This window comes from Dromiciops gliroides, chromosome 2, assembly GCF_019393635.1.
Source record: "Dromiciops gliroides isolate mDroGli1 chromosome 2, mDroGli1.pri, whole genome shotgun sequence".
Taxonomy (NCBI): domain Eukaryota; kingdom Metazoa; phylum Chordata; class Mammalia; order Microbiotheria; family Microbiotheriidae; genus Dromiciops; species Dromiciops gliroides.
In genome coordinates, this window is record NC_057862.1 from 587138370 (window position 1) to 587164741 (window position 26372).

General features: G+C 40.6%; 1 protein-coding gene across 1 annotated transcript in view; it reads left to right on the forward strand.

Moving 5' to 3' along the window:
* Positions 1 to 14803, forward strand: part of BCL11A (BAF chromatin remodeling complex subunit BCL11A) — a 123445-nt gene extending 108642 nt beyond the window's left edge. Inside the window, 6 exon segments of the mRNA XM_043984660.1 lie at positions 3814 to 4562; positions 4564 to 4686; positions 4688 to 4873; positions 4875 to 5057; positions 5059 to 5822; positions 13920 to 14803. Of these exon segments, the coding sequence (XP_043840595.1) occupies positions 3814 to 4562; positions 4564 to 4686; positions 4688 to 4873; positions 4875 to 5057; positions 5059 to 5820 (2003 nt within the window). The 3' untranslated portion in view covers positions 5821 to 5822; positions 13920 to 14803.
* The last annotated feature ends 11569 nt before the right edge of the window (positions 14804 to 26372 follow it).

The following is a 26372-nucleotide window of genomic DNA, read 5'->3' on the forward strand; positions in this document are numbered from 1 at the left end:
AACTTTCCCATAATAAGCAAGATTTGTTGGGGAGCAGCAGAGAGGTATGGAGGGATAGAGATGATTGAGTTTCTCAGGGAGAGCTCTCTAGGGACATCGGTCTCCACCCTGTTCAGCTTTCGTCGGCTAATGACCCTTCTTCTTTTGCCCCCTCGTAGTCATCCTCCCCATCTTCCCAAACCCTCAGATATCTAGGTGGGTTCAGAACAAGATGAGCACATTAGACTGGAAGGTAAATGTTGAGTGGGAAGCGTGGTAGGTCAGTAGCTTTAGGAAGCAAGTGCTTGGATAAATTGGAAATGGTGTTCCTTCTTTTTGTGGTTTCTCAAAAATCAGGACATAGGAGCCATTAGCTGACTTTAACCCTTTTACTGCTGGGGCCTCCTCCGGCTTTTGGATCAGAGCAGCCATGTATGTACACACACATTATTAGTCCAAATCCCCCCAAAACGATCAGTCTTGAATGGAGAAGTTGATTTTCATCAGAGGTAAATGAAGAATATTATTATATTTTACACGTCAGTAAATCAATGTAGCCCTAATTTTGCCACGCAGGAATCAATTCTGGTCTTTCTAAACCGTGGAAGATGTTATGAACAAAGTAATTTTGCAAATTAAGGCAAGTAACACATTTATTGATGACTGTAGTTTAGGAATTTAGAATTGGTGAGCACTGTAATGTAATGTGCTGCACTGGCACGAGCTGAGTGAAATACAGATTATATGGCAAAACTGTAATGCATCATTTGCTATTAGTGGACTGGTAATAATTACCAGTTTCAAAGCAGCTCTTTCCATGTAATCTTTAGTCTCAATCGTAACAGCCCTTCTCATTGACATTATGATTACACTAGCTGCCCTCATGATCTAGAATATTTAGTTGATGGGAATACTAAAATGCGATAGTGAAAACTGTATGTTGTATGCTCATTATAAGATAAAATGCCATTTTCTCTGACCTAATGTATGAGAGAGAAAAGGGAGGGGAGCATTACATTGTTAGCATACTGTAGCCAGATCACATAGCTTGCTTGCTCTGCATTGTTTTTTGCTTGCTTGCTTGCTTGTTTGCTTGCTTCCTTCCTTCCTTCCTTCCTTCTTTCTTTTTTCTTTCTGTTTCCTTCCTTCCTTCCTTCCTTCCTTCCTTCCTTCCTTCCTTCCTTCCTTCCTTCCTTCCTTCCTTCCTTCCTTCCTTCCTTCCTTCCTTCCTTCCTTCCTTCCTTCCTTCCTTCCTTCCTCTCTCCCTCTTTCTTCTTTTTCTCTTCTCTCTCTTTTTTAAACAGCAGCAGCTTATGATAGCAAAATAGAATGAAGTTTTCACATTTAAGCCTTTTTTTTTTTTAAAGGAACATAAATGAACATCCTTAAGTCACTCTTTCCCAGGGATTTAGATATTTATCAGAGGGGCTGTATTAAGACACATGCAAAACCATTATAATGCATTTTTATTCCAATCTTGATTTTAGCAGAGGAATGTGAGGTTAAATATTATTTTAAGGCTTTTGAAAGGATGAACGTGTTAAGTGACTGCTATAGACAGTTGAATCCCCCTTTTTTTTTTTACTTCCTCAATTGGGATTGTCAGGCTAAATGTATGGTAATAAAACAGAGACCTAGAGGCAAAGGATAAAGCCACATTGGGTCACTTAAGCTAGGACTAGATAGGTTTTCTGCCTGTCTGGTCCCCAAATCATTGTTCAACAACAACAACAATAAAATTTATGAAAATAATAGTGATGCCTTTTTATTTCCCTTTGAAGAGAGGAGGCAAACAAAAACAGGGCAGATAATGTGACCCTGATGTCAGCATTTTCTTTCAAAAATCTCTGTCTTTTTTTTTTACCCACATTAGGCAAATGTTTGAAACCTAATTTTGGTATCTTATCATCTAATCTTGTTAAAGAGATTTGCCCAGAAGTGGGATATATTGAGTGAGATTATAAATGCATTGTAAAGTAAATTACAAGGTCAAGGCCAGGAGTCCATTATGTAGACAGACAAGTCTAGCAAGCCTGGCTTGTTTTGGAATACTGGTGTCTGGCTCCAGAGCAGAACTCACTAGCTTTTATTTCTGAATTATTAGATGGAGGGAATCATCAAACTGATTAATTCCTCATCCCCCTTCCTCACCTCAGTGGTGACTTATTTCCCTTTATCCGAACTTACTTAAAAATACTAGCTGGGGATTTGATGCAATTCTAGCTACTTGTTTAAAAAAAGGAAAGGTAGCTTTTTCTTCAATTATAATTTATGCAACCTTTTTTCCCCCCTTTCCTGGAAGCCTTTGGGAAGTTCTCTCTTTTTCCTCATTCCTACCATCTTGCCATCCACGTTTGTCCCCTTTGAATGTCACAACTGGTAGGCTGGCCATCTAGTGATTTTGGTCTTTGGTGGCTCCCTTGGAGCATTTTTGGTTACCTCTCAGAATAAACGGTAGTGAAATCAAGTTGGCTAGCTGTTTCCCAAAGTGGCATTTACCATTCTCCGGCGCTTTTCAGCGTGAGAGAAATAATGTGACTTAAGTAGGGCTTCTATCCAGGCTGCTTGGCTACTGGCCAGAGAGTTGACTAGCTGAACTGTTTCTTTCTCAACTGGAGCTGAATCTCAGCTGAGGGCACACGATGTTGTATAATTTGGTTCACGTTGTTAGCCACTCAGAATAATGAGGAGGAGGATAGTGTAGCATTTCCCAGCTTGCTGCCTATGATGATGCAGGGCTTCTGTAAACTTACTGTTTCTTTAACTTGGCTTGATATATATCTGTTTATATACACACCCCAGTGAAGTTTTGACATATACATACCTTTGGGAAGTTCCTGCCATCTTTCCTTTGTTTTTTGTTTGTTTTTGTGAGGTTTCCCCTTACCCATGCATCCTAAGAATAGGTGTGGCATGGTGTTTACTGTTGTATTTTGAAGATTTTATGAGACCTCCACAGGTACCCAGAGGGTGCTGAAAAATATATTGGGGAATTACTGGCCTATACTTACACTCACATTACCTACAGGGGGCATTATGACTATATTTTAGACTCCATTAAAGAGTATTTTTATTTAAATAATACCAGAAAATTGCTTGTTTTGTCATTGTAAAATTTAAAAAGCAGTTCTAGAGCATAGTGAAATGACCTCATCTGTTTTCACTGGGTCTTAGAAATGATTGTCTCTTTAGAGAGGTCATTGCTTTAGGAGACAGAATTGTTGAGAATTGTTAGAGGGAAGAGGGAGATCTAGGTGCTTATTGATCATCAGGTCCAATTCTGTCACTGACAGGTGTAGGAAACTTGAGAGGCCTAAAGGGGCAGCCTGTAGTGTAAAGAGAGCTGGACTTGGAGTCAGGAAGACCCAGGTGCAAAATACCATCTCAGAAACTTACCAGCTGTGTGACTCTGGATAAGTCATTTAATTTCTCTGGGCCTCAGTTTCCTTATTTGTAAAAATGATAGGCTTGGACTCGATGACATCTAAGGTCCCTTTCAGCTCTCAATCTATGATTCTACTACCTTAATGGGTACCACATAGTTAAAAAGCAGGTGCAGAAGCCATAGGGTAGAATGTTAAATTCCTCAATATAGTGATTACCATAAGCACTCCCCTCACTCCTAGGGTCCCACCTCCCACCCCACAGTTTACCTACTTTTTTAGTTTGGGATTTTTTGACCTCTTAGTCAACCAGAGTGTAAAAGAGGGGGAGATGAAGGGGTTGGGGGTGGGGAGGAGGGGTCCGGTGGGAATGAAAGAGATATTTAATAAGCGATTGCTAATCCACGACTCCGTGATTAAACCTTTATGTACGTGTTGTATTATTTTGCAGGTAAAGATGAGCCCAGCAGCTACACATGTACAACTTGCAAACAGCCATTCACCAGTGCATGGTTTCTCTTGCAACACGCACAGAACACTCACGGATTAAGAATCTACTTAGAAAGCGAACACGGAAGCCCCCTGACCCCGCGGGTTGGTATCCCTTCAGGACTAGGTGCAGAGTGTTCCCAGCCACCACTTCATGGGATTCATATTGCAGACAGTAACCCCTTTAACCTGCTAAGAATACCAGGATCGGTATCGAGAGAGGCTTCGGGTCTCGGCGAAGGGCGCTTTCCACCCACCCCCCCTTTGTTTAGTCCTCCACCGAGACATCATTTGGATCCCCATCGCATAGAGCGCCTAGGGGCAGAAGAAATGGCCCTGGCCACCCATCACCCGAGTGCCTTTGACAGGGTGTTGCGGTTGAATCCTATGGCTATGGAGCCGCCCGCTATGGATTTCTCTAGGAGACTTAGAGAGTTGGCAGGGAACACGTCTAGCCCACCGCTGTCCCCAAGCCGGCCCAGCCCTATGCAAAGGTTACTGCAGCCATTCCAGCCAGGTAGCAAGCCGCCCTTTCTAGCTACGCCCCCCCTCCCTCCTCTACAGTCTGCCCCTCCTCCCTCCCAGGCCCCAGTCAAGTCCAAGTCCTGCGAATTCTGCGGGAAGACGTTCAAATTCCAGAGCAACCTGGTAGTGCACCGGCGGAGCCACACGGGCGAGAAGCCCTACAAGTGCAACCTCTGCGACCACGCGGTGCACCCAGGCCAGCAAGCTCAAGCGCCACATGAAGACCCACATGCACAAGTCGTCCCCCATGACGGTCAAGTCCGACGACGGCCTGTCCACCGCCAGCTCCCCGGAGCCCGGGACCAGCGACCCTGGTGGGCAGCGCTAGCAGCGCCCTCAAGTCGGTGGTGGCCAAGTTCAAGAGCGAGAACGATCCCAACATGATCCCGGAGAACGGGGACGAGGAGGAAGAGGAGGACGACGAGGAAGAGGAGGAAGAGGAGGAAGAGGAGGAGGAGGACCTGACGGAGAGCGAGAGGGTGGACTACGGCTTCGGCCCTCAGCTTGGAGGCGGCCCGCCACCACGAGAACAACTCCCGGGCTGGCGAGGAGAACCGCTCCATCCCCGACGTGATGCAGGGCATGGTGCTGAGCTCCATGCAGCACTTCAGCGAAGCCTTCCACCAGGTCCTGGGCGAGAAGCATAAGCGAGGCCACCTGTCCGAGTCCGAGGTGCACAGGGGACACTTGCGACGAAGACTCGGTCGCGGGCGAATCCGACCGCATAGACGATGGCACTGTCAACGGGCGCGGCTGCTCCCCGGGAGAGTCGGCGTCAGGGGGCTTGTCCAAAAAGCTGCTCCTGGGCAGCCCCAGCTCGCTGAGCCCTTTCTCCAAGCGCATTAAGCTCGAGAAGGAGTTCGACCTGCCCGCCACCGCGATGCCCAACACCGAAAACGTTTACTCCCAGTGGCTCGCCGGCTACGCGGCGTCCCGGCAGCTCAAAGACCCCTTCCTCAACTTCGGAGACTCCAGACAATCGCCTTTTGCCTCGTCCTCAGAGCACTCGTCGGAGAACGGCAGCTTGCGCTTCTCCACGCCCCCCGGGGAGATGGACGGAGGCATTTCGGGCCGCAGCGGCACGGGAAGCGGTGGGAGCACTCCGCATATTAGTGGCCCGGGCCCTGGCAGGCCCAGCTCAAAAGAGGGCAGACGCAGCGACACTTGTGAGTACTGTGGGAAAGTCTTCAAGAACTGTAGCAATCTCACTGTCCACAGGAGAAGCCACACGGGCGAAAGGCCTTATAAATGCGAGCTGTGCAACTATGCCTGTGCGCAGAGTAGCAAACTCACCAGGCACATGAAAACGCATGGCCAGGTGGGGAAGGACGTTTACAAATGTGAAATTTGTAAGATGCCTTTTAGCGTGTACAGTACCCTGGAGAAACACATGAAAAAATGGCACAGTGATCGAGTGTTGAATAATGATATAAAAACTGAATAGAGGTATATTCATACCCTGCCCCCCCCACTCCCCCACCCAAACCCACCCCCACCTTTTTGCCCCCCTTCTCCCCACCACCTGCAACCCCCCTCCCATCTCCAGTAGAATTTTTTCTAGTCCCTTGTGATTTAAAAACAAACAAAAAATAACGGAAGCTAAGAATATACAGAAAAGTGCTTGTCACCAGCACACCTGTTTTTTTTTTTCCTTGTTTTTTTTTTTACTTGTTTTTTTTTCCTTTTTTTTTTCCTTTACTTTATGTTCTCACCGTTTGAATGCATGATCTCTATCGGGGCAATACTATTGCATTTTACGCAAACTTTGAGCCTTTCTCTTGTGCAATAATTTACATGTTGTGTATGTTGTTTTTTTTTATTTTGACTTAGACAGCATGTATGGTATGTTATGGCTATTTTAAATTGTCCCTGATTAGTTGCTGAGCAAACATGTTGCTGTTTCCAGTTCCGTTCTAAGAGAGAGAGAAAAAAAAGAGAGAGAGAGAGAAAAAAAAGACCATGCTGCATAACTTCTGTAATACATATCATGTACAGTTTTGTTTTATAATGTGTGGAGGAAAAGACAGTCTTTGGATTAACCCTCTATGGACAGGATGGATAGCACTGAAAAAAAAATTGCTGTATTAGCTAGATGTCTGTCTCTAAAGGGTTAAATGTATTAATTGGATAGGGGGAAAAAAAGGCCTTGAATGGACCAAATTAAGAAAAAAAAAAGGATAAAAGCAAATTTGTACTATCATTTGGTTTTAAAAATATGAGTGCCTTGAATCTATTGAAACCATGTCAATGGTCTTCTCCTACTTGTTATAAACTTGTAGCTTAATTCAACATTGGGTAAGGTGATAAATCTTTAGGACCTAGCATATGATTCTATATTGTATTTCTCACAACAATGGCTACCTAAAAATATAACCCAGTATGTCCTAGTTAATCATCATTCTCCCTTTAGTTTAATTTAAAAAAACAAAAAAACAAAACTGATTATAGCAGTATAAAAGCTATTTTGCTCCTGGTGAGAGCTTAAAGAAATGGGGTTTTTTGCCCAAAGTTTTATTTTTTTTAATCAATGATTAAATTGAATGTGAAAACGTGCAAAGGCCCTGGAACATGATTAAATACACTAGTAAGGAAATCATTTTATGAGATATTTACTTTTATAATATCTTTTATTGATTCTGGCACCAAAACAAATAAATCCAGATCCACTTGATTGTCAAGCTGACAATCAGATTATAAACTTTAAGACCTTGTGTACCCATATAAAAAAGAGGCTGGCAATAAGATTTTACAGAGTGTAACAGATAGAAAAACAAAAAAAAAATTGTGATCATTAGCACAACGTGGTACTGTTTGCCATTTTAAACTAGAACAGGTGTATAAGCTAATATTGATACAATGATGATTACCTATGAACTCTTAAGACTGCTTTTAAATGTGACATTCTAAAATAAAGAGAGAGAAAGAATTTTAAGAGTAGCAGTATGTATGTTCGTGCTCCCTAAAAGTTGTACTTCATTTCTATTTCATACACTGTGTGCTATTTGTGTTAACATGGAACAGGATTTCTTTTTTTTTTTTTAATTAAGCTAGCATCCGCCCCAGTTGGTGTTCAAATAGCACTTGACTCTGCCTGTGATGTGTCTGTATCTTTTCTCTAATCAGAGATACAGAGGTTGAGTATAAAATAAGACTGTCAGTTAGGACAATTAAGTGCACTGTACAATTTTCCCAGTTTACAGTCTATACTTAAGGGAAAAGTTGCAAGAATGCTGAAAAAAAATTGAACACAATCTCATTGATGAGCATATTAAAAACAAAACAAAACAAAAACAAAAAAACAAAAAAAAAAACTTTGCCAGCCATTTACTTGACTAATGAGCTTACTTACTTGGACGCAACATTGCAGCGCTGTGAATGGAAACAGAAAACACTAACATAGAAATGAATGATTGCTTTCGCTTCTACAGTGCAAGGATTTTTGTACAAAACTTTTTTAAATATAAATGTAAGAAATTTTTTTAAAAAACACTTCATTATGTTTAGGGGGGAACTGATTTAAGGGTTCCGTTGTCTTGGTGGTGTTACAAGACTTGTTATCCATTTAAAAATGGTAGTGGAAATTCTATGCCTTGGATATACAACGCTCTTCAGGTTGTATAAAGCATACATTGGGGAAAGGTTTAAGATTATATAGTTACTTAAATATAGGAAAATGCACACTCATGTTGATTCCTATGCTAAAAACACATTTATGGTCTTTTTTCTGTATTTCTAGAATGGTATTTGAATTAAATGTTCACCTAGTGTTAGGCACTATAGTATTTATATTGAAGCTTGTATTTTTAATTGTTGCTTGTTCTCTTAAAAGGTATCAATGTACCTTTTTTTGGTAGTGGAAAAAAAAACACAGGCTGCCACAGTATATTTTTTTAATTTGGCAGGATAATATAGCGCAAAATTATTTGTATGTTTCAAAAAAAAAAGACAAAAAAAGTGTGACATTATACAGATAAGAAGCCATATAATGGCTATTTGGGGAAAACCTGTTAGAATGTCACCCGGATGGCTGTCACAGAGGGTTGTACATATCTTTTTTTTTTTGTTCTTTTTTCCTGCTGCCATACTGTAAGCAGTACTGCAAGCTAATAACGTTGGTTTGTTATGTAGTGTGCTTCTTGTCCCTCTCCTATCACCTTACATTCCAGCATTTTAACTTCATATGCAGTAAAAGAAAGAAAAAAAAGGAAAAAAAAAATGTTTTGCAGTTTTTTTTCATTGCCAAAAACTAAATGGTGCTTTATATTTAGATTGGAAAGAATTTCATATGCAAAGCATATTAAAGAGAAAGCCCGCTTTAGTCAATACTTTTTTGTAAATGGCAATGCAGAATATTTTGTTATTGGCCTTTTCTATTCCTGTAATGAACGCTGTTTGTCGTAACTTGAAATTTTATCTTTTACTATGGGAGTCACTATTTATTATTGCTTATGTGCCCTGTTCAAAACAGAGGCACTTAATTTGATCTTTTATTTTTCTTTGTTTTTATTTTTTTTTATTTGGATGACCAAAGGTCATTACAACCTGGCTTTTTATTGTATTTGTTTTCTGGTCTTTGTTAAGTTCTATTGGAAAAACCACTGTCTGTGTTTTTTTCGGCAGTTGTCTGCATTAACCTGTTCATACAACCCATTTTGTCCCTTTATTGAAAAAATAAAAAAAAAATTAAAGTACACAATGTAAGCTTCTTGTGTCCTCATTTGACACACTCTGTAAATTACTTTCAGGAAAATTAACAGGTTTTAAGAGAAGGCCAGTCAGTCTTTTCAGGATTCTTTCTGTGGGCATTTTGATGTGTGTGTTGTATCCTAAAGGAATATAGAAGTGCCAGATTAGAATAGACATTTCAATGCAGGGAAATAGTTTTTGAGGCTTTACAATTCTAGAATAATTTTCAAGAGCATAGAAGATTTTTTTTTCAGTGTCATTCAGGAATAAACTTACATCTTCCCCGTAATGGCATTGTCCACATTGCATTCCTTTGGGATTTTTTTTTTTTTTTTGGTCTTGTCTGTGAAAGGGACTTTTCCTCCTGCCCCACCTGGAGCACATGGGACAAAGAAAAAAGAATCAGTCCTCCAGTTTCCTCGATAGCCCCTCTGCCAAACCAAAAACTAACTTCCTTCTCCCCTCCCCTTTTCCCCACCACCCCCACCCAAGACCCTAACAACGGCAACAGGTGTACTCCAGATTTTTCAGCCTGTGCTGCACACTGAATAGTGTGACATGTTTTGTCAAAGCAGCCACCGATGGTGTGCGGGCACGCACAGCCTCTGATTTTACGAGATGCCATGGTGTGTTGCACTGTGAATCTGAGATCAGTCGAACCGGCCCTAAAACTCTACAGACCTGTTTATGGTGTTTCGCTGGCTGACAGCAAATGGAAGGTGGGAACTCCCCTTCACTTATCTTTTGAACAACCAACAGGTTTATGAAATATTGTGCATATATTTGTCTTTAAAATCTGGAATCAAGTTAAGGTCTTTTTTTTTTCCTTTTTCTTTTTTAAACTCCTTCTTAGAGGTCTGTGCCATGTTGTCGGTTTTTACAAATACTGCATGTTGCAAGCATCTTTTTTTGCTTTATTAAAACACATTCCCTCTGTGATACTGTGTCTTGCTGTTCCTAGTGTAACTGGATGGATATAACATTGTTTTTATTTTTGTACAACCCAAGCCAGAGCTGTTCTGTTGTCTTCTTGTGGTGGTGGTGGTCATTGTTGCCCCAGTTAGTGAACCCATTGGGACTTTTCATAATGGCACTCTTCCTATGGATGTAATCATATGAATATTAGGGAAGAAAAGCTTACCTTTAGTACAGAGAGAGATGATTTCCCCCCAGCCAATTTAAGAGATGTATCTGTCCCTTTGAGGGGTGAGGACTAGAGGGTTTGGGGGTGAGGAATGGGAAGGGGAATATGAGGCAAGATTGGTTATTAGCATGGAATAGATTGGATGATAAAAAGGGGGGAGGGTGAGAGAACAGATGAATTCAAAAGAGCTTGGTAACTGTCAGAAAATCAAGGCCCAGGGAGGATGTTGGTGCTTTCGGGAAGGCAGTATTAGACATTAACACAGTGCTGGAACCAGGCAGAAATCATAACCAATGCTTTGCTCTTTTGGGACTACATGACTTCAGCTTTAACCACTATTAAATGTCCATAAAGTCTGTATATCCCTGTTATTCTCTTAATAGGAAATTGTTACTGCAGCTGAACAGGTTTTTATATATAATATTCATTTTAATTTCTCCATGTATAATGTTTTAGTGTAATTAGGTTTGCATTCTGATATATAGATATATAGTATTGAATTAATATAATACTACATGCATATATTTATAATTCAAATTCAGAATTTCTAAATCATGGTAGGGGGATGATGATTCACCCTCTGATGAATGAGAAATTGTGTTTGATTTAAGCCTTTACAAGGCTAAATAAATCTAGTGGGAGGCATGACAGCTTCTTCAGTTCACCTAGTCTCCTGACTTGCCTAAGCCCTCTTTTAAGAGATTATTTCTGAAGCTGCCTCAATAATAGATGCATCAAGGATTAGTCAACAAGAACATAATTTACAAGTGATATAGGTGAGATTCTGAGTACTAAGCAGATATCTTAATGCAAACTATACATTTCCTAACAATGTAATGAATGCATGGTGTTTAAAATCAGAAACCATTTAAAGGTGATTTTTAAGAATTCTGAAAGAGACTTAAGTGATATCCTTGTAAGAACCTACAAGGCAATGTGTCCTTATAAAGCTGACCTTCCAACGTCCCTCCTTCCCCAGTGAATCTTGCTATTTACCTCTACTTAAAAAGTTATTTATTTAAATGAACAGAATATTGTTGGAATGGCAGTTCAAACGTTTTTCTCAAAAGTTTCCATTCCTCACTGATTTTAGCCCAGAATATTTTTTGGCGTATGCCTTCCATACCTCCCCAAAAGACATTTAATATCTCTGAATTTTAAGGCTAAATAAGGGCCTGAAAACATCACGGAGTCCTTTAACCTCCTCAGAGGTTCTATACTTTAAAGGCTTGTAAGAAGGGATATGAGTATATGGCCTTTAAGTAAGTTATCTTTTCAATCTCAGAAAATGTGAAATTTTTGAGTTTATCCCAGAAGAATGAATGTGTGTCATTGTGTAGCTATTTTTCCTCCCAAATGTGTGTTATCTAAAGCTTGAAGTGAGAAAAGTAAGGGAAGTAGGACCATTTGGAAATAGTCTAAAATAGAGAAGCAAGGAGGTAGAATGGCTTGCTTATCCATAGACAAAAGTCTACTAAGAAGAGCCAGGATTTTTCAGGCCTTCCTGGAAGAAGTTGGATGGTATCATCCTGCCTTGCTTCAAGCCCTGGATAGACATAGAGAGTAAGTGAGGGAATGGATTATTTCATTTGTCTTTAAACACCATCCATATAATTTAAAAATTATTTATGACGAGTCTGCTGTAACTGTGTATCCATTATGATTCTATTATATGCCATTGTTTCTGAGTCTGAAGTATTCAAGAGCCGGCCCATACCTTTCCACTTATTTGGCCAACCTATTAAAAACAAATTAAAGTTAGTAGAAATTTTGCCAGTGTTGAGAAGATTGATAATATTCTCCAAAACTGGCTTTTTTTTTTTTTAAGTCTTAACTTAAAAAACATAGGCTACTTAGTACATTTTCCTTAGTGGCTTGGGAAGCCCATGCAGATACCCCTGTTTAAGAATAAATGGGTCTATTTCCAAAGAAATGGACACATCAGGCCATAGAGCCCGAATTTGGGATTATGTTCCTGTATCACAAGGTTTACTCTAGGTGCCAATTGTATACTTGGATTATTGGGTTGTGCTTGACTTGATGTTATTGGCACTCATTAAGCCTGCTGTTTCATTTGCTAAAAACACATGGTTGTTGAATCAACCTCTATGGGGGATGGGTTTCTCTTTCTGTGTGTTTCACAGTGTTATCCATGGGCCTAAGATGCAATTGATTTCTTCTTCCCTAATGGGGCAGGGGAGAGCAAAAGTTCAGAGCTCTGGGGCACTTGTATGGAAGTATGTAACCTTGCCCAAGCACAACTCAATGGTGGATCCAAGTACCATTTTTTTCCCCCCATTCTGTAAAAATGACAAAGAGTTTCTGTGGGAAGTATAAAAAGAAATGTGCGAAGTATGTCTTCCACAGGAAAAGCAGAAAACAGCTGAAAATAGGGATTTCCGTAAAATCCTTTACATTTGAAGTAGGGGCCTGGATATTGGACAGGGAACGTGCTCTTTAAAAAAACTTGTAAATAGTTAAGTGCTCAACCTGAAACTGTACTTTGATTTCCAGTGAGGGTTGTAAAATACTGGTAAATGGGGGAAGAGGGGTGACAAGGTGGTTTGATTGGGACTGCCTCGTCTTAAAAAGAGGCAATGCCAGTGTCCTGGGCAGTGGACCTGGGAATCCTACTTAAAAAGAGGTGTTATTGTGGGATTCTCAGCTTTCCCTGGTCCTTGTTCGACCCGGCAGGCCAGGTCTGGTCCCTGTGGTTCAGCGAGGGGGATACACAAGAGAAGCCGAGTGCTAGACCCTGGGCCTCCAGCGCCAAGTCAGGGGAGAACAGGCCCCAAGCCCCTGCCTCAGGTCACCATGGCAACGAGGCCTGGAATACCACAGTGGTGGTCTTCCTCAGCACATCCGGACTCCCAGTCCTGCAGCTTCAAGTCAATGTACACAGGAGGGGAAGAACACCAGGAAGAAAATAACCATCCCTTTCTTTCCTTCCCTTTTCTCTTCAACAACGCTTCTTTCTCCCTTCCTTCCCCCTCTCCTCTTCCCTCCCCCCTCCCCAAATTGAACTGCGATTTTCCAAAGAAACTACAGGCAGGTTTGGTGAAATTTGGGGGTAACCTTTTGGGGTTCTGATTTTCTCTGCAGAGATTCGTCCCGAACTTGTAAATCTTTGGCTGTTTTGACGTTGAACTTGATGACATTCCATGTTTTTGTTGTGCTGCTTTACATTGATTTTTATTTTTGTTTTATTTTTGTTTTGTTTCCCCCCCTTTTACTCTCCTTTCCTTCTCCCCTTCCCCTCCAATCAAAAAAAAAAAAGAGAGAGAAAGAAAGAAAGAAAAAAAAAGAGAGAAAAGAGAGAAAGGGACCGGGGTACATATGACTTGTCTTGTTACCAGAGTTTTTTTTCACTGGAGGTGGGTGGGTATGGAGAGGGGGAAGGATGTTTTCCTCCATACGTGTCCTGAAGAGTTTATTAGGACTGTGATGTGATATGAAAGGGAGAGCCTCAGCCCCGGGTGGGCAAGAGTGGGTGGGGAATCTACCTTTGTGGGGAAAGCAACCAGAGACCAGAGAGTATGGGGCCTGGGTTTGCAATCAGTGCCTGAGATTCGAGCAGCCCAGGTCTGTGGCTGATTCAAGTTAATTGGAAAAAATTAAAAAAAAAAAAAGGCTAGGAAGAGAATGGAATGTCACTGGGCCAAGTTACACCTGTATTTTTTTTCCCCCCCTCTCTGTCCCCATCCTCTTTCTAGGTTCTTCACACACCCCCATTCGGCGTAGTGCCCAGAGAGCTCAAGATGTGTGGCAGTTTTCGGATGGAAGCTCGAGAGCCCTTAAATTCTGAGAAAATTTGATGCCCTTTCCCCCCCACCCAAGGCAGGGTGGGATGTCCTGCCGCCCAGCCGACATCAAGAGCGTGGTCCGTCATACTGCTAGTTTGTGATGTTTTCTGACAGTAGCCTCCAAGAAGCCGTCGTGTGAAGACAGAGTCCTGCGGAGTCCTTCCCATCTGGGCCTGCAGCGCCATTTTATTTATATTTTTTAATAAAAAAAACAAAAACAGAAACAAAAAAAAAAAACCCAGAATCGCATTGGAACAGTGAATCAGTCCCATGTTATAGGGTCCATTGGCCGTCACTGTCTTTGGGTGATGCCCCAAGCCCTCTTGAAACCAGCCAATTTAATTACCTGTACTGTGGAAAAGAGCATGAGTCCCCCAACCCATTGTTTCTATCCATTCTACGTTGTCTTTTAAAACTTGTGCTTAACATTGACACAATAAATGTTGGAGCTTTAGGTTCTGCTTGCTTGTTCTTTAATTTTTAATGCTTAAAAGACAATGCAGCTGGTTATGACTTTGTATTACCATATCCATTTGCTACAGATAACTACTGGGTGGGTAGGGGGAGTGGGAGTCTGCAGTGGGGGGAGATGAGGAAGGCAAAAGAGGTTAACATCCACAAAATGGCATAAATTTTCAAGGAGAATCAAAATGCAAAGCTCTAGGACTAAATCATAGGGATATCATAATTAATGTAGTAATAGTGTTGCTGTTTATTAATGCTGAAGTGTGGTTTTCCTAACTGTCTGACTTATAATTTGCATACCATTAAATAATACATAATGTGGCATACTACATTTCTGGTTTTCAAATGTACGCTTTCCGTGGCACCATATAGGGTCTGAATTTGTCTTTTAAACTCATGCGAAAAGCTAACATCACTGGGTTAAGACTATGGCAAAGCTAAGAAAGTGATAAGCCTTTTTAGTTGCTTATTATATAGTCTCATTTTGGGCCCTCAAACTCATAATAAATATATTTTTAAAAAAGAAACAAAGCAAAACAATAACCCCTGTGCTAATCTCAAGAAATTTGGGGTTTGTTTTCCTGGGAGGGGAGGTGGGCTATAATAAAAGAAGAAATTCTCATATTTCACAACGGTAGCGCTAACATTTTAATTTCCCTTAAAGTTCCATCATGAATCAATCGTAAAATATATTCCATTCCAATTAATCTACAAAAGCCTTTGCTTGATAAGGGGGGAGGGGGCAGGGAAGGGAAAGAGGGTGGTGGGCAGGATGGTTTTCACTGCCTGGGTTACCAGGTGAGAATTAGAAATAATATAGTAATACACATATAAATAATAGAATCACACATTCTATTTCTACATTGTGTAGATGGGAGTGGGGGTGGGGGGGAGAGATCTTTCACTCACCTTTTGGCCAGATTACCTGGGCTAGTGAAATGAATAGTGGAATAACTAACGTGAGGAGTTTTTTCTTGCTTAATCATAAAAAATAAATTATATTTGTATAGTTCCTTCACATATATTCTCTCGTTCCATCTTCAGAACAACCCTCTGAGGTAGATAAGGTAGAGCAGATGTCCCCATTTGACAGAAAGTTAAATAGACAAAGAAACTTGGACTCGGGCTTGTCTAAGCTCACATAGGAAACGGTTGAATAGTGGAGTCATGATTGGAACCCAGGCCTTCTTTCTGATAGTCCAGTGCATTTGCCATTCTACTATCCCAGCTTAACTGCTTTCTGTAGAAGGGGCTTTCTCTAGAGAATATATCTTGTGTGTGTGTGCAGATATATATAAACATACATTCATGTGTACACTGGATAGATGTACAGACATGATACATGTGTGCAGATAGGCCCATACATTTACACATAAACATACACATACATGCATATACAAACACATACATACACAATTACTGTAATATGTGTATGTATGTATGTGTATTTATTATATATAAGTGTACAGAACCTAAGTCCCATATGTGTGTATGTACATTTATACACTAAATACAGTAACATGTACTACATATACATATATATATTGCATAAAAATGTGCACACATACTCCCGTGTATTAGATATGATTGAATGTATTTATTTTTTCTCTATAAAAAGCACAGGAAATTATATCTCAGGAGAGAGCCCAGGGCAAGGTCTTCCTCCCCTGCCTCACCAGTAGTTGGTTTTCCCATGACAGATGAATATCCCTGATTAAACAAGGGGTCTTGGCAGGTTATCCTCAAGGGCAACAAACTCAGGTTCTATTGAGCCAAGAGAGGAAGAGAATTCTGGACATAAAGACGTTTCACTGCAATGCTACTGCTTCAGATCGCCTCCAGACCTTTGAAGATCAGGACTGAGGGCTCTCTGCCCTGTGCACCCACAATCCATCTCTGCTCTTATGTTGCTGTATAGAGTGAAAGGGTTTTTAAAGGGAGGACCAAAGCAAACTAGAGCAACCAACCTCCAGTTGTTAGGGCAAGTTCAGTTCTATTGTTGGACTTGGTATTTATTATGCTTGCCTGCATGATTTGTGCATTTCCTCTCATTTTCAACAATCCCTTTGTAAATGGATTGGTTTTTCTGGAAGCTTTGCTTGGATAAAGAGTGTATGTAATTCTTTGGGGTTTATTTTTCTTTTTGGAAGAAAAACCAAACCTTGATCATCAGGGGAAAAAAACAAACCCCAATTTTAAGCATACCCAAAAGATGAGTTTTTGAGCAAGGGGAGGGGCCTTTTGAAATTAAAACTCATTTAGCATTTATGGCTTGAGAATCTGTTTATCTGTAGGGGTCTGGCTCTCAAGATCCCAGTAGTTCCCTACCTTTAAGAAGGTCAGGACAAGGGGCAGCTAGGTGGCACAGTGGATAGAACACCAGCCCTGGAGTCAGGAGTACCTGAGTTCAAATCCGGTCTCAGACACTTAACACTTACTAGCTGTGTGACCCTGGGCAAGTCACCTAACCCCAATTGTCTCACTTAAAAAAAAAAAAGAAGAAGAAGGTTAGGACAAGGGAAGGGACTGAAAGAATTAAGTCTGCAGTCACTAAGTGACAGAGCTGAAAGGGAACTTGGACATCATCTCATCTAATGCCCTCATTTGATGGATGAGGGAACCAAGGCCCTGAGAAATTAAATGACTTACCCAGAGTCATAAAGTCAGTGGCGGAGCTTTCCTGGAAAGAGAGGCTTCATACTTCAGATTCATTAATATGTTATGAAGCATTTATCAAGCTAGTTGCCAAACAGTATCCCTGATGTTGAGTTGAATTTCATTTGATCCTCATAATAACTTGAAGAGGGAGGTTTTATTATCCATTTTGTATAGATGATGGAACTCTGGCTCAGGGAGGTGAATGACTTGGTCCAGGGCACACAGCTGTTTGCAGACCTAGGACTTAAAAAATAGAAGACAGAGTCAGCGTTTGGGAGCCCTGCTTGAGCTTTCTTTCTATGGATATGTTCTGAGCCTCCTGCCCAATAATGACTTTTGGGATCCAATTTGATGAGTTGGTCTAGGTGGCTATGGTCTATGAAAATCAATTTTTTGGAAGGGGTAAAATCTGGATCTCTGATTTCCTCATTTGAAAGAACTCTGGTGTTGAAATTTTCTTCACTGATGTATATCAGAAACTCATTATGATTTAGAGTTTTAGAGATTTTCCTAGAGGAACAGAGAGGTTCGGTGACTTTCTCATGGCCACACACCTAGTATGCATCAGAAGCAGGACTTGAATCTGTCTTCTTGAGTCTATAATAGTAATGCCCTACATTAATAGCATCTTATGTATATATATATGTATATGTGTATATATATATGTATATATATATATATAGAGAGAGAAAATATAATTTGATGCTCACAACAACCCTGAGAGATGGATATTATTTCAGATCAGGAAACTGAGGCTTAGAGAAATACAAATTGCACAAGGTCACATAGATTGGTGGCAATGCCAGGCATCACCCCCCCAAACTCCAAATCAGTGCTTGCTATGTCATTTTAGAGTTGCTTCGTACAAGACCACTAGAATTATAGGAATAAAACTCTGCTGGCTAAAAGAAAATGTCTTCAATGAGAAGAGTAAACCTGTATGCATCATCAGTTCATTTACCCAATTTGGGGAGCTTCATAAAATCTTGATGAAATTTGTACTTGTCATTTACCCCCCTCCCACTTTTTTTTTGCTTGGACTTTTGAATATATATGTATTTAAGGGAGCATTTAATCTAGGCAATGTGTATTCCTATATAGTTATCCATTCAAAGATCATAACATCAGAGCAAAGCCTTTCAAGTGTTTTTTAAAAAGTCTTTTCAGCTTCTAACACAGTAAGGTGATTAGTGAGGGAGTCATGGAAGAAGGAAGAATTGAGATCAGTGGTTAGTAATATCCATATCATAGCTTAAAATAAGACTTGTTTCTCATAAAACATTGAGTTCTTTCTATTTCATAAATGAGGCAGCTGTATACCAGAAAGAAGGGCAGATAAAGGATTAAGAATGTAAATATTTCTTTGTCTTTTGTTTTGATCTTTTACTTAGTGCATGACCCCAACTTGCTTTGGGATTAAGTCTGCTGGAGTCAGACTTTGGGGATTTTTTAGTCTGGTCTGAAGTTCAGGAACAACAAAGGTTGTAGGCCACTTCATATTTTATCACCTCCGAAGCCAGTCCAGAGTGAATACTTGATAACAAGGAATCAATGTTGTGTCACTCTTTCACTGAACCTAGGTAGAACAGATGCTGTTCAGTTACATGTACAGTATGTTAGGTTGAGACAGAAAACTCCAGTGGAGACAAGTAAAGGCAGGTATTAACCTCAAGTAGGAGGTGCATTCTCTTATCTTTGAGTACAAACAGATAGCAGCCAGGTACTTAGTTAATAATAATAATTTTTAATAATACCACACACAGCCCTGAACGATTAAAAAATATCTTCCCATATGTACTTGATTTGATTTTCACAGGAATTCTGTGTCTTCATAAAACTCCATACTATAATATCATCCTGGTATGAAAGTGACTCTAGTAGGTTCTTTCCTGGTGAAAAAAATTCATATATTCTCACTACAGATTTTCTGCTGTCCAAGAATCAGCCTAGCTAGGTACTAAGGAACTCCACAATAGGAAGCTAACTGGGCAAACATAAAATCAAGAAAAGTACAAAATGATCCTCAACTCTATCTATCTCTCCCTTTGCTTTTGCAGGGATGGTGGTATATGGTAGAAAAGGGGACAGTGTTCGAGGAATTCGTTTGTAGGCTGACTTAACCTGTTGGCATTAAAATATGAGATCCTGTCAATGATCAGTGAGTTCACATTCTACCGGAGAAAACAAACTATATAAATATTGACATTTATGCTACAAATAAAACTAGAAAATATAGGGAAGTTGTAACTAAGTGGAAGGATGGCTCACAAGTTCTCTTGGAGGAGTATAAAGGAGTTGGCAGAACTGGTTTTATCACATGTCTTAAGACAACAAAAAATATCATTTCGTGGGATGTTTGGCGCATGAAAAATACTATGAAGATAACTAGAGCTCACCACATCAAAAACATCTGTTGCTGAGGATGAGAAGGTAGAGAAGTTCTACAGGAATTCAATCAGATCTTCTCAATTAGTCAACGTATACTTTAGTACCTAGCAACTTCATTGGAAAAAATGGGCATAAGGGGAGGATGGTGAAAAAAAATAGAAAGAAAACATAGTTTGGTATTAGAAATTAAAGGAGCCAAAAGCCTGTAGATGACCTAAGACATGGCAAGCAGCAGAGAGAAAAGCAAAATGAAATTAACTATATCTGCCAGGAAATGACTCGTTACTGATCTGAAAGTAATTTCCATATCACCTGTCTGTGTGATTTGGAGCACTGATCTTTTTAGAGCAAAGATCAAAGCCAACAATAAGATGAAAGGATACATGTGAGAAGACAATATGATATGCATTTAAAACGGCTCCTATCTGACCTATTTTTGGAAAAAACAACAACCTACTGACACTGAAAAATAGGAAATGGACAAATGAACAAACATTAACATAGAAAATGTTCTTACTTTGTAAGATCATAGATTTAGAGGCAGAAGGAACCTTAGAAGTCATCTTGTCTAACTCATCATTTTAGAGACTAGGACACTGAGGCTAAGAGAGGTCAAATGACTTGCTTAAAGTTACTAGATATGATAGGAAGAACAGAATTTGAAGCAGGTCCTCAACTTCAAAACCAAGGTTATTTCTACTATACTATGGTACCTCCCCTATCAATGTACCTGTTGTCTTCCTCTTTTCCAATAGAACATTAGCTCCTTGAAGGGAGGTGTGCTTTTTATTTATAGCCTCAGCACCTACCCCAGTACCTGGCATATAGTGGATTCTCAACAAATGTTTGTTTAGCTTAATTGAATTGCATCATCATTTATTACAGAAATTTAACTGAAATAAAGCAACTCTACCCGGAGGAAGATAAAATTGCCTCAACCAGCAGATACTTAATCTCTTCTCCATATGGAAAGACTTGCAATCCAAGGTCAACATTAATTTAGATATAAACTAATTTGCAAAATCTTATGGAGATGAATGGTCAAAGACTATGAGCATTATCATGACAAAGAGAAAAACAAGTAAGGGATAAATGAGTTGTAGAATGCTCAATTTAAGACTTGATTAACTAGGGAGCAGCTAGGTGGCACAGTGGATAAAGCTCAGGCCCTGGATTCAGGAAGACCCGAGTTCAAAATCTGGCCTCAGACACTTGACAATTACTATCTGTGTGACCCTGGGCAAGTTACATAACCCTCATTGCCCTGGAAAAAAAAAAAAAGAAAGACTTGATTAACTAGATCAAAGTAAGGGCATTTCACGGTGAAATCAGGAGGATGACAGACAAAAGATGGAAAATGTATGACAGATTGCTATAACAAACATTTCTTTAATAATGATGATGGATCTAACATATATAAATTCTTACTTCTCAGTTCCTGATGTGCTATGGGAGGAGGAAGAGGAAGTTGAAGTAAAGGAAATGAGACAGGGAAGAGTGACTGGACAGAGTTAATTATGCACAGATGAGGTCTGTGTTAGAAGGGACAAAATTTGAAGGCTTTGAGGGCCTATTTCATGATGTGGTAGAAAGAGCACTGGATTTGGAGGAATGGCAACGAATTCAAATTCCAACCCTGACAAGCTTACTATGATGTGACCTGAAGCAAAGTCCTATAATGTCTCTGGGCCCTACTTTCATTATTTGTAGAATGAAAGGCTTAGCTTGGATGACCTCTGACTTCTTTTCTAGTTCTAGATTTATGATCTTGATATCTGAAGGAGGAAATGCTAGCCAAGATTTGGGGGTGTGTGGAAATCATGGAAGCTATTACTATTGAAAGTGATTACATCCGGGCAGCTAGGTGGCACAGTGGATAGAGCACCCGCCCTGGATTCAGGAGGACCTGAGTTCAAATCTGGCCTCAGACACTTAACACTTACTAGCTGTGTGACCCTGGGCAAGTCACTTAACCCCAATTGCCTCACCCCCCCACCCCCCAAAAAAGAAAGAAAGTGATTACAAGGCTCCTAGTAACTACTGATCCATATGCCTATTTTTTGCCCTACATCATCTTTCAAAAATAATCTCTCTCTCTGTAATATATATATATAGGCTCTCCTTGATGGAAATATGAGAAGGGAATGGGCAGACTTTCACAAACAATGTGCTATATAACAAATCATATCACTATAGTTACATGTGCTTGACTTAGGTTACATATGCTTTAAAATTATGATCCCATCTGATCTTCACAGCATCCCTTGGAGGCAGGTGATATTATTTCCCCTATTTTACAGATGAGTAAACTGAGGCTGAGAGGAGTTAAGTGATTCAGTTGGATCACATAGCAAGTAATTGCCTGAGGCAAGATTAGAACTCAGATCTTTCCAACTTCAGGTCCAGCACTCTATCCACTACATTACTTGTCAAAGGAGTTTAGCCTAATAATTTACACAGGTAAAAGAAAAGGAATGATGAATGCCTATTGAATGGACTATGTATGATAACTTATAGAACTGATCCATTAATATATGTATCAGCATATACACACATGTATGTACATATGTATGTGAGCATATAAGGTGTATGAGGTGTTCATAGGGACTAGCACCTCTTGTGGGAGGGTTTTCCAAGCCCTTATCAGGGCTGCTCATCTACCTTTAGTGTCTACTTGTCATTCAATTCTTACTTGTGACTCCAAGAAGCTGTAGCATCCACAGCATCCACACCCAGATGGCTAAAGCAGGTTGAGGGTAACCTGGCAGGTCTCTAACCCATCAGTGAATTAAAGGATGTCTACCCCAAGCATGTGAAGACTTCCCTGGGTGGAATGGGTGGATGAGAGCAGCTTGTTCTGATTGGTCCTGAAGACAGCTGAAACAAGTCCTGTGGAGTGCTTTCGAACTTGGTCAGACATTGAAGATGCCAAAGTTATCCACTGCATCCCTGGTCTTTGCCAGTCATCCTGACTTTGGACTTGCCCTGACGGACTTCAATGACTCTGGAAGAGTGAGTGAGGCTGATGACTTTGTGCATCTCTGCCTCACTTAGATCCAATCCACAGGCAAGTCAAGACATCACTTGTGATGTCATTGGTCCTCTTTGAAAGTGAAAGATGAACAACAACAATGTGTGTGTGTGTGTGTGTGTGTGTGTGTGTATGAAAGAAAATGCAGATGGAAAGTGGATTAGGGCTAGATTCAAGTAGATGGAATAGAACCAGATGAATTGCATTTGATAAGTTAGACAGACAATATGTAGGCATAACTAGACTGTAGCATAGTTCCCTAAGTGATGTGCACAAGTATGAATGGAAAAGGAACTAGGCTGACATACAGTGAGAATGATTTATGACATGGAAAAACCTGTATATGGAACAGGCATTCACATATAATGGAAAAGACCTAGAGCAAGACCCTCAACACTTTGGAGGACTTGCACAAGAACTATACAAAAGGAGAAGGTTTCAGTCTGCACCATTGGTGGAATTGTCCAGATTGATGAAATTATAAGCACAATTTTTAGTCACCAGATATTGTAACTATCATTTAACCTGATGCTATTCATCAAAAAGGGGCTGGGCCTGGAAAGTTCCCATACTCTTTCAGGTCATTATTTACTCTACTCCTCTCTAGTTTGAGTGCCTTACTCTTTATGGTCTTCAGGAGTGGACACTTTTTATCTCCTAGGTCTACCTTCCTCTGAGTTAGCTGAAATCCATCTCATTATCTGAGAAGTATGGTTAATGTAGATTTACCCAATCAGATATCTCTGAGTTCCTACCTCCTGAATGTTCTTCTTTGTCCTTGAATCTACCATATTACATTTTTTCCTAGCCTTGGTATCATGGCTAGTTATGTGCACTTGATTAACTGTAGTATATAATTGTTGTTTTTAACTTTTCATCATAGAACCAAATAAAAGGATGACATCAGATAAAATACCTGTCCCATAGGGGTATACCACAGCTTTTCCTAAAACCGGCAACCCCCAAATAGTACTTGGGAACCCAAGAATGCCAGATAGAGTTCCAGGATATGTCTCAGTCAGCCTACCATCTCAGAGTGGCAAATGAATTTTAATGCTGGCATCACCAAAACTCTCCACTGGAGGATTCTCAACTCAGCTACCAATTCCTCCACAATTTCAGTTCTGGATTTTTGTGTGTCATGGATTCTTGCCAGGTATTTTTTTGGGGGTTTGGGTGAGGGATGGAGTAGGCAATCAGGGTTAAGTGACTTTCCAGGGTCACACAGCTCATAACTGTCTGAGGCTGGATTTGAACCCTGGTCCTCCTGACTTCAGGGCCAGTGCTCTATCCACTGCTCCACCTAAGCTGCCACCTTGCCAGGTCTTAAGCATTGTGAGCTTCTAGTCACATTTGGTGTTCTATCATTATCAGGGACTTCTGACTGCTTTTCCCCCCCATAGACAGTGCAGCATTTGTAGAATACGGAGAATAGACTGGAAAACAGACCCCCCCCCCCAACCCCCAGCAAGGAAAGCTACTGGCCTGGGGTATGCTGGTAAATATTTAACAACTGGCTTGGGTGGGTGGGTGAGAATGTATGCAAGACATACTTTTCAGTTTAATCTATATCACTAACATTTTTTTCCATAATAAATAAATAAAACAATAAATGAAGTTCTGATTTGCAGCATTTGTCAGTTTCCAAGGCCTAAACTCACATGCAAATTTAGTAATTGGATTCCCCAAACCAGAATGTATTGGCTGTAGCATATCCCCACCTGTGGCCATTCTGGTCACCTCTATGGCTTTGAAGTCAATTTTCCATTACTAAAAGCAATGTTTCTTCTCCCTCAGTCTCTCTTTTTTTTTTTTTTTTTTTTTTTTTTTTTTTTTAGTGAGGCAATTGGGGTTAAGTGACTTGCCCAGGGTCACACAGCTAGTAAGTGTTAAGTGTCTGAGGCCAGATTGAACCCAGGTACTCCTGACTCCAGGGCCGGTGCTCTATCCACTGCGCCACCCTAGCTGCCCCCCTCAGTCTCTTCAAATCCCAACTGAGATTGGAAAAAGGAGAAAAGAAGAAAAGGGAATCCCACAGTTGAAAAAATTGAAGTAACTAGTTTGTGAAGCAGACTGGACATGTATTAGCTCTATTTTACAATTAAGAAACTGAGGCTCAGGGAAGTTAAATGAGATATCTAAGGTCAATAAACTTGAGAGTTGTTAACCCCTGGACTAGAACTCACAGATTTCCTAATCTAATATTCTTTTTTCCACAACACTGGATTATTGGTAGCAAATCTTTCTCAACAATATGTTTAGTAAAGATGCAGAAGGTATTGAAAATAATTACAGAATAATATAAGAAAGAAAGGGATAAAAAACAACAAAACAACCACAACTCAGTCTGGGCGGTGGTTCTGGCCTGCACTAGGCAAATATACAAAAGAGGAATGATTTAAACAGGTTTAGATTTTTATTCTTTTGGGAGCATTTATTTAACCTGTCCTATATGTCATTTGCTTCTAAGCCATTTCCCCCAAGCCAGAGGGCATTTAGGTCAGTACCTGGAGGGGCTTTGCTTCACTTTTATAGTTCAGAGGTGGAAAATGACCTTGGGGATCAAGAATCCGCCAGGTGATGGCCTTTTAAATAGGTTAAAATGAAAAGGCATTTAAAAAAAGAGCTACTCATCAAAACAAGCGAGCTCCAATAACTTAAACGGATCTAACATCCTGTTCCATTCTCTAGACAGGATTTTAAAAAAACACAGAAGAAAAACACCCACTTTATTTTAATCCCACGTCACATCACATCCTGTTAGGTAATCCAAATAGCCAATAGCAGTACTGGGATCCTGTCACCTAGCATATATTGTTTTGTGTTCAGAGGTGGCAGAATAGCTATGAACTACAAGGAAGGCTGTACTGAAATGGTGTGGCACTTTGGTCTGGAGAGATGGTTCCTTTAATACGCTACAGATGCTGAACCTTCCTTTGGGCTGCTGGGAGAAACATTGTTCATTTTCCTTTCTGTTTAGGGTTTTGCTTTGGTAGGGATGTATATACACTAGCAGCAACCTTTATAGGATCTACTATGTTGGTAGTTAATTATGATTTCCTTACCTATATTTTCTCTTCCTTCCTTCCTTTCTTCCTTCCTTCCTCCCTCCCTTCCTTCCTTCTTTCCTCCTCCTTTCCTTCCTCCTTCCTCCTCCAGTCCTTCCTTCCTTCCTCCCTCCAGTCCTTCCTTCTTTCCTCCCTCTTTTCCTTCCTTCCTTCCTTCCTTCCTTCCTTCCTTCCTTCCTTCCTTCCTTCCTTCCTTCCTTCCTTCCTTCCTTCCTTCCTCCCTCCCTCCCTTCCTTTTTTCCTCCCTCCTTTCCTTCCTTCCTTCCTTCCTTCCTTCCTTCCTTCCTTCCTTCCTTCCTTCCTTCCTTCCTTCCTTCCTTCCTTCCTCCCTTCCTCCCTCTTTCCTCTCTCCCTCCCTTCTTTCCTCTCTTCCTCCCTCCTTCCCTTCCTTCCTTCCTTCCTCTCTTCTTTCCTCTCTCCTCTCTTCTTTCCTCTCTTCTCCCTCCTTTCCCTTCCTTCCTTCTTTCTTTCCTTCTTTCCTCTCTCCTTCCCTCTTCATCATTTATTCTCTTTCTTTCCTCTCTCCATCTCTATCTCTTCCCCCCTCCCTTTGCCCCCCCTCTATCTCTCTCCTTCATCTACATGCCTCTCTCTTAGTCCTTTGATTCAAATTTACTTCTTTCAGTGGACATGGGCTGACTCTGAATGTCTCAAGACTTGATAGGGCTGCAGTTGTTGTTAAGAGCTGAGCAGACAAGGTAGAGGCTGAAATAGGAGCAAGACAGCGTGAAGCCAGCAGAGGAATAGCAAATC